General features: G+C 32.9%; 1 protein-coding gene across 4 annotated transcripts in view; it reads left to right on the top strand.

Moving 5' to 3' along the window:
* The window catches only part of LOC134690452 (probable glutamate receptor), a 28,973-nt gene extending 11,575 nt beyond the window's left edge, over nucleotides 1–17,398 (top strand). For 3 of the 4 annotated variants that reach the window (XM_063550420.1, XM_063550421.1, XM_063550424.1), the window contains exons 6-13: nucleotides 1,338–1,466; nucleotides 3,801–3,986; nucleotides 6,680–6,768; nucleotides 9,182–9,269; nucleotides 10,317–10,620; nucleotides 12,554–12,771; nucleotides 14,171–14,436; nucleotides 15,613–17,398. In XM_063550420.1, the coding sequence (XP_063406490.1) occupies nucleotides 1,338–1,466; nucleotides 3,801–3,986; nucleotides 6,680–6,768; nucleotides 9,182–9,269; nucleotides 10,317–10,620; nucleotides 12,554–12,771; nucleotides 14,171–14,436; nucleotides 15,613–15,907 (1,575 nt within the window). In that variant the 3' untranslated portion in view covers nucleotides 15,908–17,398. The remainder of the gene's footprint in view (nucleotides 1–1,337; nucleotides 1,467–3,800; nucleotides 3,987–6,679; nucleotides 6,769–9,181; nucleotides 9,270–10,316; nucleotides 10,621–12,553; nucleotides 12,772–14,170; nucleotides 14,437–15,612) is intronic. The other variant, XM_063550423.1, reaches the window with a different exon arrangement.
* Nucleotides 17,399–20,105: the final 2,707 nt, after the last annotated feature.

Consider the following 20,105-nt stretch of genomic DNA (forward strand, 5'->3'; position numbering starts at 1 on the left):
GCATCACTGATGATTCTTTTACACTAATATTTGTTGTCAGTTTTACTGTTTGTATTTCATACCCTTACCATTAAATATAAATCTGTTTGAACATAAAAATAATGTCTTATTTGAAAGGGAAATGTTTGATATCACGCGATTGTTATTTGCTAAACGTTTATACTTGAGAAAAATATTAAAAACACCAATATCATTTCATTATAAGCTAGTATAGTGACGGAAAAATATTTCAGAAAGATACACAAAACTTTTTTTTTTTAAATGAGCTACACGGAAATCCAAGGTTATAGTTGATTTACTTTGTTAAATCCGTAAATAAGTTATATTTGGTTATTTATTAAGCAGATAAGAATGAAATTAATCAAAGTCAAATGAATACAAGACACATTTATAAAATGAATGACAAGTTAACAATTAAACAATAGATGCAAATGCACATCATATATATAATTCATGTTCTAAACCACAATTTAAAAACGCTCAATATAATGAAAATTCAAGGGGGAAAATAACAAAAAATCAAGAATAGACTTAAAACGAAAATAGATCCTCTGGACAGATTCACATTTTGTATCCTGGCATGTTCTGATGTGTCTGTCCAATGTTTAGAGACTCGGCAATGGACTTTTCGTCATAAAAACATATTAAGGTGGAAATGATTGTATAGTTTATGCTTAATGCTGTTTGTCAAGCTGCCATATACAAAGGCAACAGTGGAATTCCGCTGTATAAAAGTCACGAATCGATTGAGAGAAAGCAAATCTCGGTTACAAACTGAAACCGAGAAAAACAATGGAACATCAGAAATACTGAACTGCAAAAAAAAACGGACATAGAAACGTATTATTAGTTAACAACTGTCATATTCCTAACTAGGGAACAGGACATTCTGAAAAACAATTGAACCGGGTTTATGGTTAGCAAAACTTCCTGATTATATGGCAATGTCAAAAATATAGCTAACATGATAACACCACATGAACGGAATTTACAATTCAAACTTACGCCAGAACACTCAGCATAGATATTCTCATTAATAAACAATTTAATAGTACATTGCAACATGTCAACCGCAAAAAAACAATGGACATCTTCTATTAGTGACAACATTTTCATTATTTTTGTCAACAGATGATTGTTAATACTTTTTCAAATATTCCGAAATGAAACCAGCCAAATCTTTATTATTCAAAGTGTTACATGGGCATCCCCTTAAACTATGTTAGATTTTCTATATATTTCATGGAATGCTTATTGTAAAAGAGGGGTCGAAAGATACCAGCGTTAGACCTATCTTGAATGTCTTTTCATAATAACCATTTATTCCTCAATTTTAGACTTTTCAATATATTTTGGAAAATATATTCACAAATGAAATACTGACGGAAGAAGATATGAAGACATGTTGTTTTAATGAAACATCAATTATCCAGTTGCATAATAAAATGAGAGAAGTTATACTTCAGGTAATTGTAATTTTGTTTCTTTCTTTTTCTTCTCTTTTGTACTTCTGATTGTTGACTTTTATTGTCCTAGATGTATGCAAAAAAGACACATTCTTTAACTTATTACTTATATCCTTAATTTATTGCATGTGAACTAATTATTTTGTGAGACAAGACTAAGCATAAGCCGTCAATGTTTTCAATGATCTTTGATGAGTTTTTGTATCATAATTATCTATTATTGCTACTTGTGGTTTAAGAGCCACACAAACAAAGACGATCAATACGTAATGGAAAAAGACGAAGTCATTTCTTCAAATACTGGAAGTACCAAGGGAGAAGAGACTGTTACAGAAATAGTACATCCGTATTCCGTAAGGTATTCTACAACAAATGTTTAGATTGATTAATTGGTTCAAATCGTCCGTGTACATGTTTGAGAAATTTGTATTTGTTGCCAATTAAGACGATATTGAGGTGAACCAATCGCATGTGTTGAAAATATATTCTTTATGAAATACTTCGATAGTATACAAACAGTAGCATAAAAAGAAGAGACGATATCAAAGTTCATCCTCATGACGACCGATACCGCTCCTGGTAATGTAGGGTTTCACCAGCTCAGAAGTTTGGTACTGGCATTGATACTGATTTATAACAAATCTGTCTAAAAATTGTTCGTCTATAGATTTATAATATCAAATTGTTTGGCCGAGTTGAACTAGGATGGATTTGCTATTATTTTACCGGTTTTTTTTTAGATAGATCGTCAACTGTTTCGGTTCTATACATCATTGGCTTTCACATATTCGAATTTAGACTTTCCTAATGAAGATTAAATCAATAAAAGCGATACTGTATAGTCTAAGCTTTTAAGCTTAAATGTCACATTTCAGAATTGAAACCAAATACAATATACACACATTATGTCTTGAATGGAGAGTTGTCTCATTGGCACTCATGCCACATCTTCTTATTGCTATATATTATGCCATAAAAGAGGGACGAAGGATACCAAAGGGACAGTCAAACTCGTAAATCTAAAACAAACTGACAACGCCATGGCTAAAAATGAAAAAGACAAACAGAAAAACAATAGTACACATGACACAACATAGAAAACTAAAGAATAAACAACACGAACCCCACCAAAAACTAGGGGTGATCTCAGGTGCTCCGGAAGGGTAAGCAGATCCTGCTCCACATGCGGCACCCGTCGTGTTGCTTATGTGATTACAAATCCGGTAAATAGTCTAATTCGGTAGGTCAAATTCATGAAAGGGAAGGGGATTGTAGTTACGACGTAAGGAACATATCCGATATCATTTGTGAAAGGGTTATTCCATAACGGCCAACCAACTCGTGATGGCGTGCGTAAAATTTACGAAGGGATGATTTCAACTTTACCATTTGGAACTCTTGGTTTAATAGCTTCCTTGTGAGCAGTAACCCTCTATCAAGAAAATCATGATAGGAAACGCAAGCACGGGAATATCGTATCAATTGGGAGATATATACCCCGTATGCAGGTGCTGCTGGAATGTTGCTACTTAGAAATGGAAAGTTCACAATTGGAAAGCTGAAATCATCTCTTTTGTCGTAAAGTTTTGTCTTCAACCGACCCTCATTGTCGTAATATATGAAGTATTTCTTCTCGCTACAAGCCAAAAATAAATCTCAACACGCTTCGATTTTTTTCCTGGTCCGCTAGCTGTAATAATACATGTATATCAATTATTATTTGACAACACATTTAAATAGTACAATGGTGTACGCTTCGTATTATCAATGAGTTGTAAGGTGTAAAGGTCACACTATGTAACTTAAATTGTATTTGAAATAAATAGCGCTTTTCCTATGCTTTTAGTTTGGTCCATTGAGTGTACTTAATGTATCGCTTTGGTTAATACGACAATCTTTTATAGTTCTATCAAAACACTATAACGATGTATGACTATTTACATCAATACAAATATGTTTATGACATTAGAACCACTGATAACTAACATTGTAGTTTTTACTCCGTCAATTTAGTTACCACTATGTAAAGGTATGTAAAATCACAAAAATACTGAACTTCGAGGAAAATTCAAAACTGGAAGTACGTTATCAAACGGCAAAATCAAAAGTTCAAACATGCACACTAATGAATAGCAACTGTCATATTCCTGACTTGGTGCATAAAATGGTTGGTTAAACCTTGTTTAATAGCTTGCTCAGACTCCTACTTGTATGTCAATCGCATAAAACTAAATATGTCATGAATGTCTTATACTTATTTCTGCATTTGCACATTTTAGTGCGTTTAAAATCTGACTTTTTGTTAGTGTTTTTAATGTGTTTATCTCATTTTAGACAAAGAAAACATCCGCAAAGAACATGAAATTTCCTATAATGACGTTAATGTTCCATAAGAGTGGACGTCAGTGGAATACGATTGGACACCTGCACCTGTCGGGGGACACTAAACTACAATCGGAAGTCTTCCCAAATATCAATTATGGATTTAATGGCAAATTATTCATCGTATCAACACTTGAGGTACAAAAAGATAAAGTTTGTATGCCTTGTTTTTGAAAGCTTAACCTTCTCGGTATTATAACTTTAAGGTACATTATTTTATCATTATGTAGTTTATCATGAAGTGGTTAGGTCAAATTGAACTAACACTTAGTACATAACTTCATTATGATAAAAACTTTTAAAAATGTATGTCAAGTTAAGTTTCAACACACATGAGTCGTATCACTGAGAGTTGAATGTAAATTACAGGGGACTTTTGATTTATTTATAAAATACATAATTTATATATCTTATAGATAGATTGTTCTGCTTTTTTGCTTTTTTTGTTTTCATGGTTTTGTTTGTTAAATGTATTTTGTGTATGTTTATATTATTTGTCACAAACTTATTGTTCAGAGTTTATAAGACAATAAATATTTGAATTGAATTGAATTGAATTGTTAAGTAGAGTACATTAACATACGATCATTTCGCCTAGATACAAAAGGAGAGCTATCATAAAAACATAAATGAATTATATGTTAGATTTAAGACAAGTGTCAATAGTTTTGCGGAAACTACAGACAAAATTTACTGATCAAACCAAGTTTGAGGGTTGGGGTTTTTTGTTTCTTTTTCTTTTTTTTTTCTTTTTTTTTTTGGGGGGGGGGGTCGTGTTGTTCAGTCTTTAATTTTCTATGTTGTGTTTTGTGTACTTTTGTTTGTCACTAGGTCTTTTTTTTTAGCTATGGCGTTGTTTGTTTATTTTCGACATAGATGAGTGAATCTTTCGCCACTCTCTTGACGTAACAAACTTCTGAGGTATTATTTCATTGATATAATATTTCTTATTTACGTAGTCCTGGCTTTCAAATAGATTGGTTTTAGTGTTTATTGGTATGAAGGTAGTCTATAACTGCGCATGACAAGCACGAAATCTATATGTTTATGCCATTCATTGACGAAAGCTCTAATCTCGATTTGTATAAAATGTCTAAAACGACATTATATGAAATTAAAAATAATAACAATTATTGAAACAATCACATAACAAAGGATGTCTTGTAATTCAGTTCCTGTGGATAGAAATGTATCTATGTTAATTAGTGATTCCTGTAAACAAATAAGGATGAACATCGATGAGATGAAATTAAACCCTAATCTACTAACGAGGAATAAAAGTTATTTACGAATTCCCCATACGAGTTCATTCAGTAGTATTTTAACAAACACGATATGTTTATTGTGTAATCTTTAGTCTAATGGTTACAAACAAAACACATATTGTGAATGAATATTGTGAATGAAAGGTTCATATAAAGTTCTTTTGGATGCAATCGATACTTTAATCAAAACACGATTGATATTGCATAAATTTTGATTGAATTACATAAACATGATAAATTAATTTACGGTAGTTTGCCGATGTTAAAATCACATACTAGTACTACGAGTAGATCCGTCTGATGGAATTGCAGAAACTCCAAAAGGGTCGAGAGCTGGTATCATTTCATTTTTTGAAATATATAAGCGAAAGCTTCATTTTTATGAAGCCCAGGTGGTCGTGTGGTCTAGCGGGACGGCTACAGTGCAGGCGATTTGGTGTCACGATATCGTAGTAGCATGGGTTCGAATCCCGGCGAGGGAAGAACTTTAATTTGCGAAAGCAAATTTACAGGTCTTACATTGTTGGGTTGATGTTTAGACGAGTTGTATATAGATTATGTACACAGCCATGTATCACCATCATTGATGGCGATCAGATGGATAAATCTGTTGTAGAGTTGTCACTGACTCAGACGTACTTATATATTTATATAATTATATAGTTAACAATCTGTATTTACTTTATACAAAAAAACACCTCGCTGGAAATAAAGATTAAATGTTAGAAGTTGCTTAAAATTCAAGATAAAATGTTATGAGACATGCTTAGTAAGGTGAAGGATCTTACAAAAGAGCTAGGGACGAAAGATACCAGAGGGACAGTCAAACTTATAAATCGAAAATAAACTGACAACACCATGGCTATAAATAAAAATTACAAACAGACAAACAATAGTACACACGACACACAATAGAAAACTAAAGAATAAGCAACACGAACCCCACCAAAAACTGGGGGTGATCTCAGGTGCTCTCGAAGGGTAGGCAGATCCTGCTCCATATGTAGCACCCGTCGTGTTGCTTATGTAAAAAAAGGTAAATAGTCTAATTCGGTAGGTCACATACATGAAAGGGAAGGGGATTGTAGTTACGATGTAAGGAACATATCCGATATCATTTGTGAAACGGTTATTCCATAACGGTCAACCAACTCGTGATGGCGTCCGTAAAATTTACGAAGGGATGCTTTTAACTTCACCATTTAGAACTCTTGGTTTTAATAGCTTCCTTGTGAGCAGCAACCATCTATCAAGAAAATCTTGATAGGAAATGCAAGCACGGGAATATCGTATTGGAAGGGATATATATATATCCTGAAAGCAGGTGTTGGTGGAATGTTGCACGTTCCAATTTACTTTTTTATCGGTAATATTACGTCAAATATAGTAGTTTTTACTTCCACAGTTTTAAAAATGCTAATGTTGTGAACGACGACAAACCAAGAGTATCCCGAACAAGTCTCCGAAAAAAGAAAGCTAATTGGACATTAATAGATTCTTGTAAGCAAAGCGATATTTTATTCCGAATGCAATTAACATACTTTATATATTCTTTTTTTGTTTCAGTACAGGCCATTTGAATATCTAGATAATGGAACCTGGAATGGGTTGTGTATAGATCTTCTTATAGAAATGAGCAGGAACCTTAATTTTACGCAAGTATTTATAATTTAAATATACCACTGCAGCAAATGAACCTGTTTGTGGATTATTCGAAGGATTTGATCTTCATACAGAAAAAAATGCTTTTAAAATAGTGATAGATAATAAATTCTTTATAGATTTTAGCTTCAGAATAAGTAACAACATTGTCTATGTTCTGAACAACGGCTTTAAGTATTAACCAATGTTGTCATGTGCTAATATTGTTAAATTAGACCCATGAGGTTCTGCATGGACAGTTCGCATTTATAGGAGACTATGTTTTAGGATTGGCCAATGACAACCAATGTTGTCTTTTGTAGTCATTTGCTTGGTTTGAAAAGTTTGAGCAAATACTGTTAAAAAATACCTTTTAAAAAAATAACTTATATTTCATACAACTTTTCTGGTTTAGATTAATGAATTTTAACAGGGTTTCAATGCTAACTTTATGCCGGCTATGATATCAAATTTGCAACCTGATAACCTTTGCACGTTTATTATTTTAAGATGGTCCTCCAATCAACAATGGTCCTCAGTTTCAAAACATTTGTCATGTTGATTTAGAAAACTTACTTTGAGTATTTAATACTACAGTTGCCTCTGGTAGTTAGGTTTTTAATGTAAACGGTACCAAACATGGCCTGTATAAAAATAAGGAGATTTGGGTTGAATTCCAATGAGACAAGTATCCACCAAAGTTCAACTGAGATAGACGTAAGAAATTTTCGGCAATCGTATGGCTTTCAATAATGAGAGAAAACGCATACGGTTTAGCCGGCTATATAATGTATTTGTCTGGTCTCTGTCCATGCTTATTTTGGGCAAGGTTTCGTCTTATTTTTCTACGACTGACGTGTTTTTTTTACCCTTGTTATCTTTGCCTCCTTCTTAACATGCATTGTTCAAGTGATGTGTATTCATTAGTATTCGTGTGTATCAAAGATTAAGAAATCTTGCATTTTCTTGAATATTTAATTTCGTGGTTTCGTCAACCTTGACTTAAATTGCTGGACGGACGTGCTGGACCAGCTCTCCTTTACCCGTTATCTTCGATGAGGGTTTACAGTTAGATGTTCAACACCTACTACTTTAGATGACAGAAACCAATCCAAGCCGTACAGATAGACGTAATAGAGGCGTACCCGCGTTAACATGCACTCCAAAACCATTTTATCATGTGGAGTGTTATGCCGATTAACGTCCGAGGGCTGTATCCTAGGTGTTGAGTGATACGACCTTCATTTCACTGCCTAACGGCTTTGGTCCTGATAACGCTTCCTGTCATTTATAATACTACGTCCGAGATCATTTACCAGTATTCCATCATCGAGGTTAGCGTGTTGCCAAGCTGACCAAACTGTCCCTGAAAGCAGCCGTTGTGAAGTAACCAAACAACAAAATAGTCAACAAAAGAAAAAACAACTCACCAAAATCAAGAAGGCGGCCTCCATTTGGCGTCCTTTGCTACCTGTTCCTGACCCACGGCACAAAATATTCAAATGTTCACCAATCGTCTTCGGGCACCGAGCCGACTGTGCGAGGGCTGAAGAGCCAGTCAAGGTCGTTAAATACTTCCATATATATATTCGTGAACATTTATAATTGACGTTCATTTGTACACACGAAACCCACGAATATTGGTATCCAATCAATAATAACGAATCAACAGTAACAGTTTAGCTGATAATTCGTAAAAAAATTATTAGTTGATAACAGTATTTGCACTTTAAAATCAAATGGATGTGTTGAAAATGCGTCAATGAGACTGCAAACTTAGACTATTTTTAAAACATGCGACATCTAGAGGTCAAAGGCAAACGCTGAAGACAATCAAGACCACTAAGCGTTAGACAGAAGACTATAAAAAAGGTACATCATAAAAATACTGAACTGCCAGCGAACTTTACACGGAAAGTTCCTTATCAAATGGCGAATCAAAATCCCAAACACACCAAACGAAAGGACAACAACTGTCAAATAAATGACTTCGTACAGGCATTTTCTTATGTAGAAAATGGTGGATTGCACCTGGGTTTAAACCTCTCACTTTGACAACGATGCGTGAACAAAACAAACAGACATAATAGGTAAAAGTGTATAAATTATACAACACGACCCTACTCCGACATAAAAGGATTAAACACAGATGCTGCATAATATTTAGCAGTTTAATTACTGTTGATTTTCATTTGGCTCGCTGATTGATATCGCTTGATTTTGTCTGTCTTTATATACTCTCCTGTTTTTAATTTACCTTAGAGGTCAGTAATTTTGTCATTGTTTTAAACCTGATTTAGTAACTATGTAAACTCTACAGGCTTTCAAGTTTTGTTGTAATTATGTAAATTGTTTATTTTTCATTATACTTTTCATAAAGGCGCAACGTAATAAGTTCTTATATTTTCTTATATTTACGTAAAATAGGTATAAATTAGTGAAAGGTTACGATGGAGAATGGGGAAGAATATTAAATGGTTCATGGACTGGACTTGTTGGAGAGCTTCAGAGAAGGGTAACATATACACATACTGTCCATATGGAATTTACTGACCCATATATACCGTATTACGTCACTAGCACACTATGTTACGAATTTATCTTACCGACTATCTAAACGTGTGAAATTAAGAATAGTGATCCTCAAAATGAGCAAGTCTTCGATACTGTTAGCAGTAAGAAAATACTTCCATTGATCCTACACAAACAGATGCCAACAAAAACGACTTGTAAGGTTTAAATGTGTTTTATGAATTTATTTAAATCTTAATCATCAATTTCTTCGTCTGTTGGAACTTTGAACTTTTAAGTTTTTTTCTCAGTACCGTTTTGTTTTTATAAAGGAACATGACACCATTACTAACCGTGTATGACATAAGCCCCGCCCCTTCTTACCTAATATGGAATATAAAGGGACGTAACTCCACTACTAACCGTGTATGAGATAAGCCCCGCCTTCCTACTTACCTATTATAAATATACACGGTTTGCACGCGGACGCTTTTATCCAATCATATTCCTGAAAATGTATAAGAGGTAAGATAAAAAATGTTACACGTACTTTACAAAAGATGGAACTTCACTTGAGTTGTTTTTTCTCATCTTAAAGTAGGCCTTCAACACGAAGTACAAAAACTCTCTACTCGAATATTAACGTGTATTAAATTCTGCAAAATAATTCAGTAGCTCTATAAATTTGATGACTTTAAGTTTCCAGGAAAACTTGTGAACACTAAAGGGGGTTTAGTACATTTTGACTTCATCTTATATGCCAACGGGCATGAAGAGGATTATTCAGTACATTTTGACTAAAACAGATTTTGTTTGTGTATTTAAAAGATATTTACACTGACCACAATTATTAACATTTTAATAAATTTCAACCACACAATTTACAGTAATAACTTCAATAGGATATATAGTAGTATAACACGCACTATTGTTGTTCATTGCGAAACTTGCATCTTTTTCAATTTTTATTTTGTGATTAAAACGTTGACCTCTTTTCAAAGAGCTAGTTCCATTAGGTGTTTTGTATCCCCTTGTTTTTGTTTTATTTCAGGACACTGACCTGACCTTTGCACCTCTCTCAGTTATGGCAAGTAGAGAAAGGGTTATGGATTTTACCCTAGGATTTTTCTTCGATCAAACTATTATAATGCTTAAAAAGCCAGATGAGACAAAATGGCTTCGTTTAATTGAACCTCTTCGCTGGGAAGTGATAATATTGACAGGCTCTCTGATTCCAATTATTTCGGTTGTGTTATTCTTTGCAGAAAAATTTAATCCATTTTATACTCAGAATACGAAGATGGAAGCATTGTACAATTTCAATTGGTATTTATACGGCTGCGTTTTCTTGCAAGGTTAGTATATCAATGTATAAAAGTAAGAAAAAAGTAAAAACACAAAAATACTGAACTCCGAGGAAAATTCAAAAAGGAAAATCAAAAATCAAAAGGCAAAATCAAAAGTCCAAACACATCAAACGAATGGATAACAACTGTCATATTCCTGACTTGGTACAGGCATTTTCTAATCTAGAAAATGGTGGATTGAACCTGGTTTTATAGCTAGCTAAACCTCTCACTTGTATGACAGTCGCATCAAATTCCATTACATTGTCAACGATGTATGAACAAAACAAACATACTCAAAGAGTAAAAATGTCAAAAATAGGGGTACAACTTACAATTTACTATTTTGGAGAGGTCGGCTATGTTAACACATAATAGCATTTGATTACGTAACAATATATCAGAATTGATGAAGATAAAACTAGAAGGAATGACAGCTAGAGGAATACAGCTTTTAGGGGCAAACGATACAGTTTCGATCCCATAATGAATTATTTGCGAAAAATTGCATACAAGATATTTTTACCTAAGCAATACACATATGTAATAAAATAATATACCTTCATGTGCTACTTAAAGGGGTCGAAGTTTTAGACATTTACTAAAAAAAAAATTCTAGGCATTTCTGCCCTAGGGATAGACACTTCTAACTGTTTCGTTTTAAGGTAGCACTACAGTCAGAAGTTTATGACTCCAATCAACAGTCTTTAAAGATTAATTTCTCCAGAACTGCTAAATGGATTTTTAAAATCTTTAACTCATCTTAAAGCTGAAATATAACTCTTTCTTAATCTATATATAAATTTATTTTTGGTTTGATTAATTTCAAAATATAGCTCATTAATTGCCAAAAAAGTGGTCTTCCAACTTGGATGAAAATGGCACATTCATGTCAAATGGTAGTAAACATTTGTTTTTACCCCTTTAATCAACCATATACAATTTTCATAACCGTGTCTTAGATTTTTGATATATGCCTCCAGTAAGAAGATATATTGATTTAACTGCTGGGTGCCAAACCTCATTTCACCTTTCATCTTTGGAGACCTATAAATTCATTTAGAAACAATTTATCCAAAAACTGGGACATGGTATTGTAGAAAATACACCCTTTGATCATATATAACAAGGTCAAGCCAAAGAGGGTACCCATAAAGTTTCTATTTTCATTTTTTCCTTACAATTCTCATGAAAAATTGTTCTGAGAAATGACCTAAAAACTGAATTGCCCCTTAGCACCCCTATAAAGTCAATATAAATACAAACATTCCACTGGGAACACCCCGGGAGTGTTCTGATACCATTATTATATCAATAGAACCACACACTTTGTGTCTTTGATGCTCTAATGCTGGAAATTTTGCATTATATGTGAACTGTCCAACACTAACTTGGCATTTGGCGGGAGTTTAACGTCACAGATTTAACCAACATAGACAAAGCTTTGCCTCTTTTCAGACAGTCTAAGAAAAGAGAATAACATGATTGGCCAGCTGCATTTAATCAATGTTTAACATCATTATTCTCAAAATATAAAAAAATGATTTTCATTTGAATTTTAAAAAAGAAATAAATTATGTCTGAAATTAGCTAGAACATTAAAAGTGTGCATCAAAAAACATGTTCATAAAAAGATCAAGACCACCGTTTTCTTGAAAATACACTTTCCCACATGATTTTTTAATTTGATGGAACTGAAAAATTACACCTAAACTGAAAATAATTTATTAAAAAATGCATAGAACTGTATTTAAATGAAGAAGACCAAAGAGTAGAAATTTATACAGGCAGTCAGAGGCTTTAAAAAATAGTTTCCCACTCTTTTCCATAGTATTTTTTTCAAATTGGTTTTTGTATGTTTTGCAAATAAAGATATTATATTTTATTTAATATTTCAAGCATATCACTAAAAAATTATCTTATTTATGTCTTTTTCAATTAGGTGGAACAAATCTACCGAGATCACAAACAGGAAGAACAATTATTTGTTGTTGGTGGTTATTTTGTATAATTTTATCAGCAACTTACTGTGGTAACCTAATTGCATATTTAACTGTTACAAAGGAGGAATTACCATTCGACACACTACGCGAATTGGCTAAACAGGACGAATACGAATGGGGAGTACTTGGTGGTACATATTGGGTCACATGGTTCGAAGTAAGCATATTTACGAGTTTATGTTTCTCTACAGCAACACTTGAGCTACATCGGATAGAATTCTACAATATCATATTTGATATATATAAACGTTTCAACTGAATTTTCAAAGAATAACAAATTTTGAATGGAGATTAACTTTTTTCTTCCCGAAATATGTATTAATATTCGTTTGCATAAGGTCGATTACTATATGACGGAGCTCACTTTAGACATTGCACGCTTTTCTTTGTATACCTTCATCAGGAGCGCTAAAGTTGAAGATTGGAAAGCCAAAGATGTCTAAGAACCGAAACAGTTGAATAAGCTTTATGTCAAAAAAGGACCTAAAAATATTGCTAAATCCGTATGAAGCCAATATTCGACTTATAATTGTCAATGAGAGAAATCTTAATCATAGATCACGTCTATCTTGTCAATTCCATCTAATTTCTGGGAAAAGAAAACATACAATATTACTAAGCTTAATGCTATATGTTCCTGTATGTTCTTCTAGTGAGAATATGATTCATTACTTTGCATTTTATAAAATGAATATACAAAATCCTTAAACGCTAAAAGTAAAATCACAAAAATACTGAACTCCGAGGAAAATTCAAAACGGTAAGTCCCTAATCAAATGGCAAAATTAAATTCTCAAACACAACAAACAAATGGACAATAACTGTCATATTCCTGACTTTGTACAGGCATTTACAAGTTTGTTTTCAACATTTATACAAAAAACACGATTAAAAAATGTATGCGTAATTTACTCTCAGTCGGCAAATAGAAGGACACAACGGAGCTAAAGGGAGATCGGAAATCGTAATTCGTAGTACAATACATTCAATAATGAATGTTGTTATATCTTGCTCAATACTGTGCAATGGGCATACATGATGATTATATTCAACTAGATAAAAGAATTAACTGAATTACATCAAAATAAATTTTAATTTACTAATCTGAAATATACTATTGAACTATAATATGTGTATTTGTTACCTTGAAATGTTTCCAGCCATTACGGTATATATGAGCTAAATTGTCTAAATAAAGGAAACAGTAGTATACCGCTGGGTGTACATGTTCAATAGTCATAAATCGATTGCGAGTAAACAAATCCCGGATACAAAATAAAACTAGGCTAAACAAATCAACTATAAGAGGAAAACAACGAAACAACAGAAACACTGAAGTGCAACCAAAGACAAACGACAGTGCAACACACACAAAAACGAACTATAAGATAATAACTGCCATTTTGCTGACTTGGTACAGGACTTTTGGAAAGCAAAATGTTGAATCGATGAACCAGATTTTTTGACAAAATAAACATATTGCTAAATATATGATTGATGTATAATTCAATCAAATGTTTCATAAATTTATTGTATTTTGTATTTGTATTTCATAGCAGGCAACTGTTCCATATCTGCAGGCAGTTTGGAATGGCATAATAGCTACAAATCAAACGGACCCTAGGGTTTTAAGTACCATTCCCAAGGTCCATATGCAAAAAATCAGGGAAGACAACTATGCCTATATAGCAGAAAAATCATTTTTCGAAATAGAGGCTACTTTCGATTGTGATTTACAAATAGCTAAAGAAGAATTTCTACCTCTGCAGTACGCTATTGGTCTGCCAAACAATTCTCCATATACCAACATATTTTCAATCGGGTGAGTAATTCTGAGCGTTTATTTTCAGAGTAATCTGGTGCATTCATATACCCATACTCTTAGTCTATATCAATATTTGTTTCACTGTTGGATCTGGAACTGCATCTTGGGTATGGTGCTCAAAATTATAAAGATATAAAAAAAAAGTATTCTGATGGCAAATAAGACACTCTTCACAACAGTCCAAATAACACAGACATAAACAACTACTTAGTATAGGTCATTGTACGGTATTGAGCTATGAGTAAAACCAATACCACATAGTCAGCTATAAAATGCCCCGAAATGACAAATGTAAAGCAATTTAAACGAGAAAACTAACGTCATGACCTATATGGCACAAATATGAAATAATAATAAATATGATATACAGCAACACACAACAATTACTGAATTACAGCCTACTGAGTTAGTCTTCTGTGGTGTACTAATTTGTGTTTTTTTTGTCTGTTTATTTATAAGTCACAATGTTTGTTCAGTTTATTTCTCAAATGAAAATCACTAACACATATTATAATGCAAATTATGAAAGTAATGCAGGTTTCATACATGAAAATATAAGGCAAATATTTGTCATTTCACTTGCATGGCTTGAATGTTCCATTCGACCAGCACGTGACGTCGCAGGATTGTAGTTCAAACAGTGTCATCAAATCTTCCGTGACGAAATGATTAAATATTCATATAAAAATTTACATAATGTAAATAAAGATTACAGTAGTTTAACTATGTTTAAATTTAATAAACCTATTAATAAGACAAAGCAAGGTATCAAACTTTGAATCTAAAACAACAGCAAGACTGGTTCTTTTCATATTTTCAAATTTTGGGCTGTGTGGGTCATTGTCAATTAAGAATTTCGCCTAGTAAGACGAACATAATTGTAAACGATATTGTCATCATTTGCTATGCATATATCATTCGCCATAAACCAAATATTCCAATGTCAAAATGACACACGTTTATAACCATATACGTAGAAGTAGTAGGATGCGCATGTCCAATCAAGATTCTAAAATGTCGTTTGAAAACATAAACAAATTACTCTCATGATAAAAAAAACCTGATACTGCAAATATGCACTCCAAAATTCATTTGCACATTGTTCTAATAAACTATGTCTGAGACAGTGTATCATAAAAAAATGCATTTATCAATGAAAATTTTTATTTTCAGTACGTTAAATATTCTTGAGTCAGGGTTGATACAAATATGGAAGCAAAAACATTGGCCGAAACGGAATTTCTGTTCGGGCTCAATGTTGACAGAAGCAAAGCCTATCAAATGGACGGATATTCAAATTGCGTTTGGTTTTCTATGTTGTGGAATAGTTTTGAGTGTTATATTTTTAATTATTGAGTATATGAAAAAATGGACGGAGAGGTCAAAATTGACAGGTGGTAATGAAACTAGTATGCAAAATGCAAGCGCTTTATCAATCAACATGATTCAAGTAAACCAATATAGTTGACTAGTATATCCGGTTTCTTGCTTGGTGATCTGACTGATCTAATTTCTCCTCTTTTGTTTTGATATTGAAAGAGAGCATTTATTTTTGGGACTATGAAGCATAACATTTGTGTATAGTACTTTCATGCATTACGTTTACTGGTTCTTTTATGCATAACATTTGTGTATGGTTCTTTAAAGCATAACAATTATGTATGCGATTATGCGGCAAAACATTTGTGTATGGTACTATGAAGCATAATATTTGTGTAAAGTACTTTCATGCATTACGTTTTTGTATTGCTGGTTCTTTGAAAGCATAACATTTGTGTATGGTTCTTTAAAGCATAACAATTGTGTATGATACTTTGAAGTATAACATTTATGTATGCGATTATGAGAAAAAACATTTGTGTATGGTACTTTGAAGCATAACATTTGTATATGATACTTCATGTACTTTGAAGCATAACATTTATGTATGGTACTTTGAGCCATAACATTTGTGTGTGGTACTTTGAGCCATACCATTTGTGTATGGTACTGTGAGCCATAACATTTGTGTATGGTAATTTTAGCCATAACATTTGTGTGTGGTACTTTGAGCCATAACATTTGTGTATGGTACTTTGAGTCATAACATTTGTGTATGGTACTTTGAAGCATAACATTTGTGTATGGTACTTTAAAGCATAACATTTGTGCATGGTACTTTGAATCATAACAGTTGTGTATGGGACTTTGAGCCATAACATTTGTGTCGTACTTTGAGCCATAACATTTGTGTGTGGTACTGTGAAGCATAACATTTGTGTATGGTACTTTGAAGCATAACATTTGTGTATGGTACTTTGAAGCATAACATGTGTGTATGAAATTTGAAAAATAACATTGTATGAAACTTTGAAGCAATTATCATGTATGTGTGTTACTATGGACCTTACATTTATGTATTTGACTATGAAGCATAACATTTTTGACTGAATATTACGCTTTGTGACTAAGTAGCATACCATATAAAAAGAAGATGTGGTATGATTGTTAATGAAACCCAAATGACACAGATATAAACAACTATGGGTCACCGTACGGCCTTCAACAACGCGCAACGTCCATATCGCATATTTAGCTACAAAAGGCCCCGAAATCACAAATGTAACTCAATTCAAAAGAGAAAACTATATAAAAATTATATATTTAGCGGCCTAATTAATGTACAAAAATAAATAAAAAACAAATATGTTACACAACAACAAACGACAACCTCTGAACTACAGACATGTGTGGGTGGGAATATGACGCATACTATTGGTGAATGTGACCATTACTCATAATACTAGTATTTTAATGTGGATGTGAAGAATACTATTATTGTTTGAATTTATGAAACATAATATTTATATTTGAATATGAAACATGCTATTAGTGTATGAAATTTTAAAGCATAACATTTATGTTTGCAACTACGACGCATAGCATTTGTAAATGTGATAATGAACCATTCCAATTTGTTTTTGACGGCAAATTTGTGTCTATTGTAATTGCCTTCTTGGTAACTTGATTGTTAAAAATATGTTTTATTGTTATTTTTTTTTTTTTGTAATAAACTATAATATATATATATACTTTTTAATCTATTCTGCTGTCAAGGTAATCTTGAACGTATCTACTTTTACATTTCAGATTTCAAATTTGATCATTTCGGCGGGAGATTTAAAAGTCGTGCGAACGATACCTCATGAACATCCAAACACATGTAGCATATTGTTCAAGGTTTACATCGTAATATGGCAGTATTCTGTTCAAGGTTTACATCGTTATATGGCTGTATTTTGATCAAGATTTACATCATTATATGGTGGCATTTTGTTCAAGGTTTACATCGTTATATGGTGGCATTTTGTTCAAGGTTTACATCGTTATATGGCGCATTTTGTTCAAGGTTTACATCATTATATGGTGGCATTTTGTTCAAGGTTTACATCGTTATATGGTGGCATTTTGCACAAGGTTTACGTCGTTATATGGTGGCGTTTTGTTCAAGGTTTAGGTCGTTATATGGTGGCATTTTGTTCAAGTTTTACGTCGTTCTATGGTGGCATTTTGTTCAAGGTTAACATCGTTATATAGTGGCATTTTGTTCAAGATTTACATCGTTATATGGTGTCATTTTGTTCAAGGTTGACATCGTTAAATGGCTGCATTTTGTTCAATGTTTATGTTCCGGACCATATGAGTATTTGGACCATACGCGTATGATCATGACCATATGCGTATACTCATATGGTCCGACCATACGCGTATGGTCCGACCGTACGCGTATGGTCGGACCATATGAGTATAATACTCGTTTGGTTATTAACGGGCCGGACCATATGAGTATTTGGACCATATAGGTATATATATTTTTTTTCAAATTACATTATAAACGTTTCAATAATACAAAAACTTTATCTAAAAAAAACAGTGATGGTTTAAAACATGACAATTTTTTTAATTTTTATAATAAAAAAAAATACGTAAAAATTTAATATTGATGCCATAGTTAGTTTTCATCGCTAGTTACATTCCTGCATTTAGGTTTGGATGACATTCACTTCCACACGGTATCATAGCTTTTTTGCATTTGCAAGAAATTTGTGCACGATCTTTTTCATTTACACATTTTGTTTGCGAGTGAAAAACAAACCTTTTTGCAGCTGCGTTCAGTGATACCGAGGTCTTCGGCAATTCTGATGTCTACGGTGTTTTTAAGAAGCTCTAGATCTCAAATATCGTAAAATGACTGCAATACACCATCTTCACAACACAACTTAAATAAATTAATAGTATGCTACTTTCCAGTGACTTCTTATGTAACAGTTCATTAAGACATTTTTGGAATTTTTTAGTCGACATATTGCCATTACTCGTAATAACAAATCGGTAATGACCATCGGTATAAAATGTGTTTACTTTAAATTTGACTACTAGTATTAAGTAAAATTAAGTAACTCATGTGAAACTTCTTATTATTATTTAGCTTATCTTTTTATTATAATATAATGATAAAATTACCTATATGATAGCGTATTTTGAATGAACGGTCATACCATATGAAGAGTTTAGAAGCATGAAAAGTAAACTGTAACATAGTGTTAATTACCCCGACCATACGCGTATGGTCGGACCATATGAGTATATACCCATATGGTCATGACCATACGCGTATGGTCCAAATACTCATATGGTCCGGAACATTTACATCGTTATATGGTGGCATTTTGTTCAAGGTTTACATCGTTTTATGGTGGCATTTTGTTCAAGGTTTACATCGTTATATGGTGGCATTTTGTTCAAGGTTTACATCGTTATATGGTGGCATTTTGTTCAAGGTTTCGCATCGTTATATGGTGGCAATGGTGGCATTTTGTTCAAGTTTTACGTCATTATATGGTGGTATTTTGTTCAAGGTTTACGTCGTTACATGGTAGCATTTTGTTCAAGGTTTACGTCGTTACATGGCGGCATTTTGTTCAAGGTTTACATAGTTATATGGTGGCATTTTGTTCAAGGTTTACGTCGTTATATGGTGGCATTTTGTTCAAGTTTTACGTCGTTCTATGGTGGCATTTTGTTCAAGGTTAACATCGTTATATGGTGGCATTTTGTTCAAGGTTTACATCGTTATATGGTGTCATTTTGTTCAAGGTTGACATCGTTAAATGGCGGCATTTTGTTCAATGTTTACATCGTTATATGGTGGCATTTTGTTCAAGGTTTACATCGTTTTATGGTGGCATTTTGTTCAAGGTTTACATCGTTATATGGTGGCATTTTGTTCAAGGTTTACATCGTTATATGGTGGCATTTTGTTCAAGGTTTTGCATCGTTATATGGTGGCAATGGTGGCATTTTGTTCAAGTTTTACATCATTATATGGTGGTATTTTGTTCAAGGTTTACGTCGTTACATGGTAGCATTTTGTTCAAGGTTTACGTCGTTACATGGCGGCATTTTGTTCAAGGTTTACATCGTTATATGGTGTCATTTTGTTCAAGGTTGACATCGTTAAATGGGGGCATTTTGTTCAATGTTTACATCGTTATATGGTGGCATTTTGTTCAAGGTTTACATCGTTTTATGGTGGCATTTTGTTCAAGGTTTACATCGTTATATGGTGGCATTTTGTTCAAGGTTTACATCGTTATATGGTGGCATTTTGTTCAAGGTTTTGCATC

The sequence above is a fragment of the Mytilus trossulus genome, chromosome 11, assembly GCF_036588685.1.
Source record: "Mytilus trossulus isolate FHL-02 chromosome 11, PNRI_Mtr1.1.1.hap1, whole genome shotgun sequence".
NCBI lineage: Eukaryota > Metazoa > Mollusca > Bivalvia > Mytilida > Mytilidae > Mytilus > Mytilus trossulus.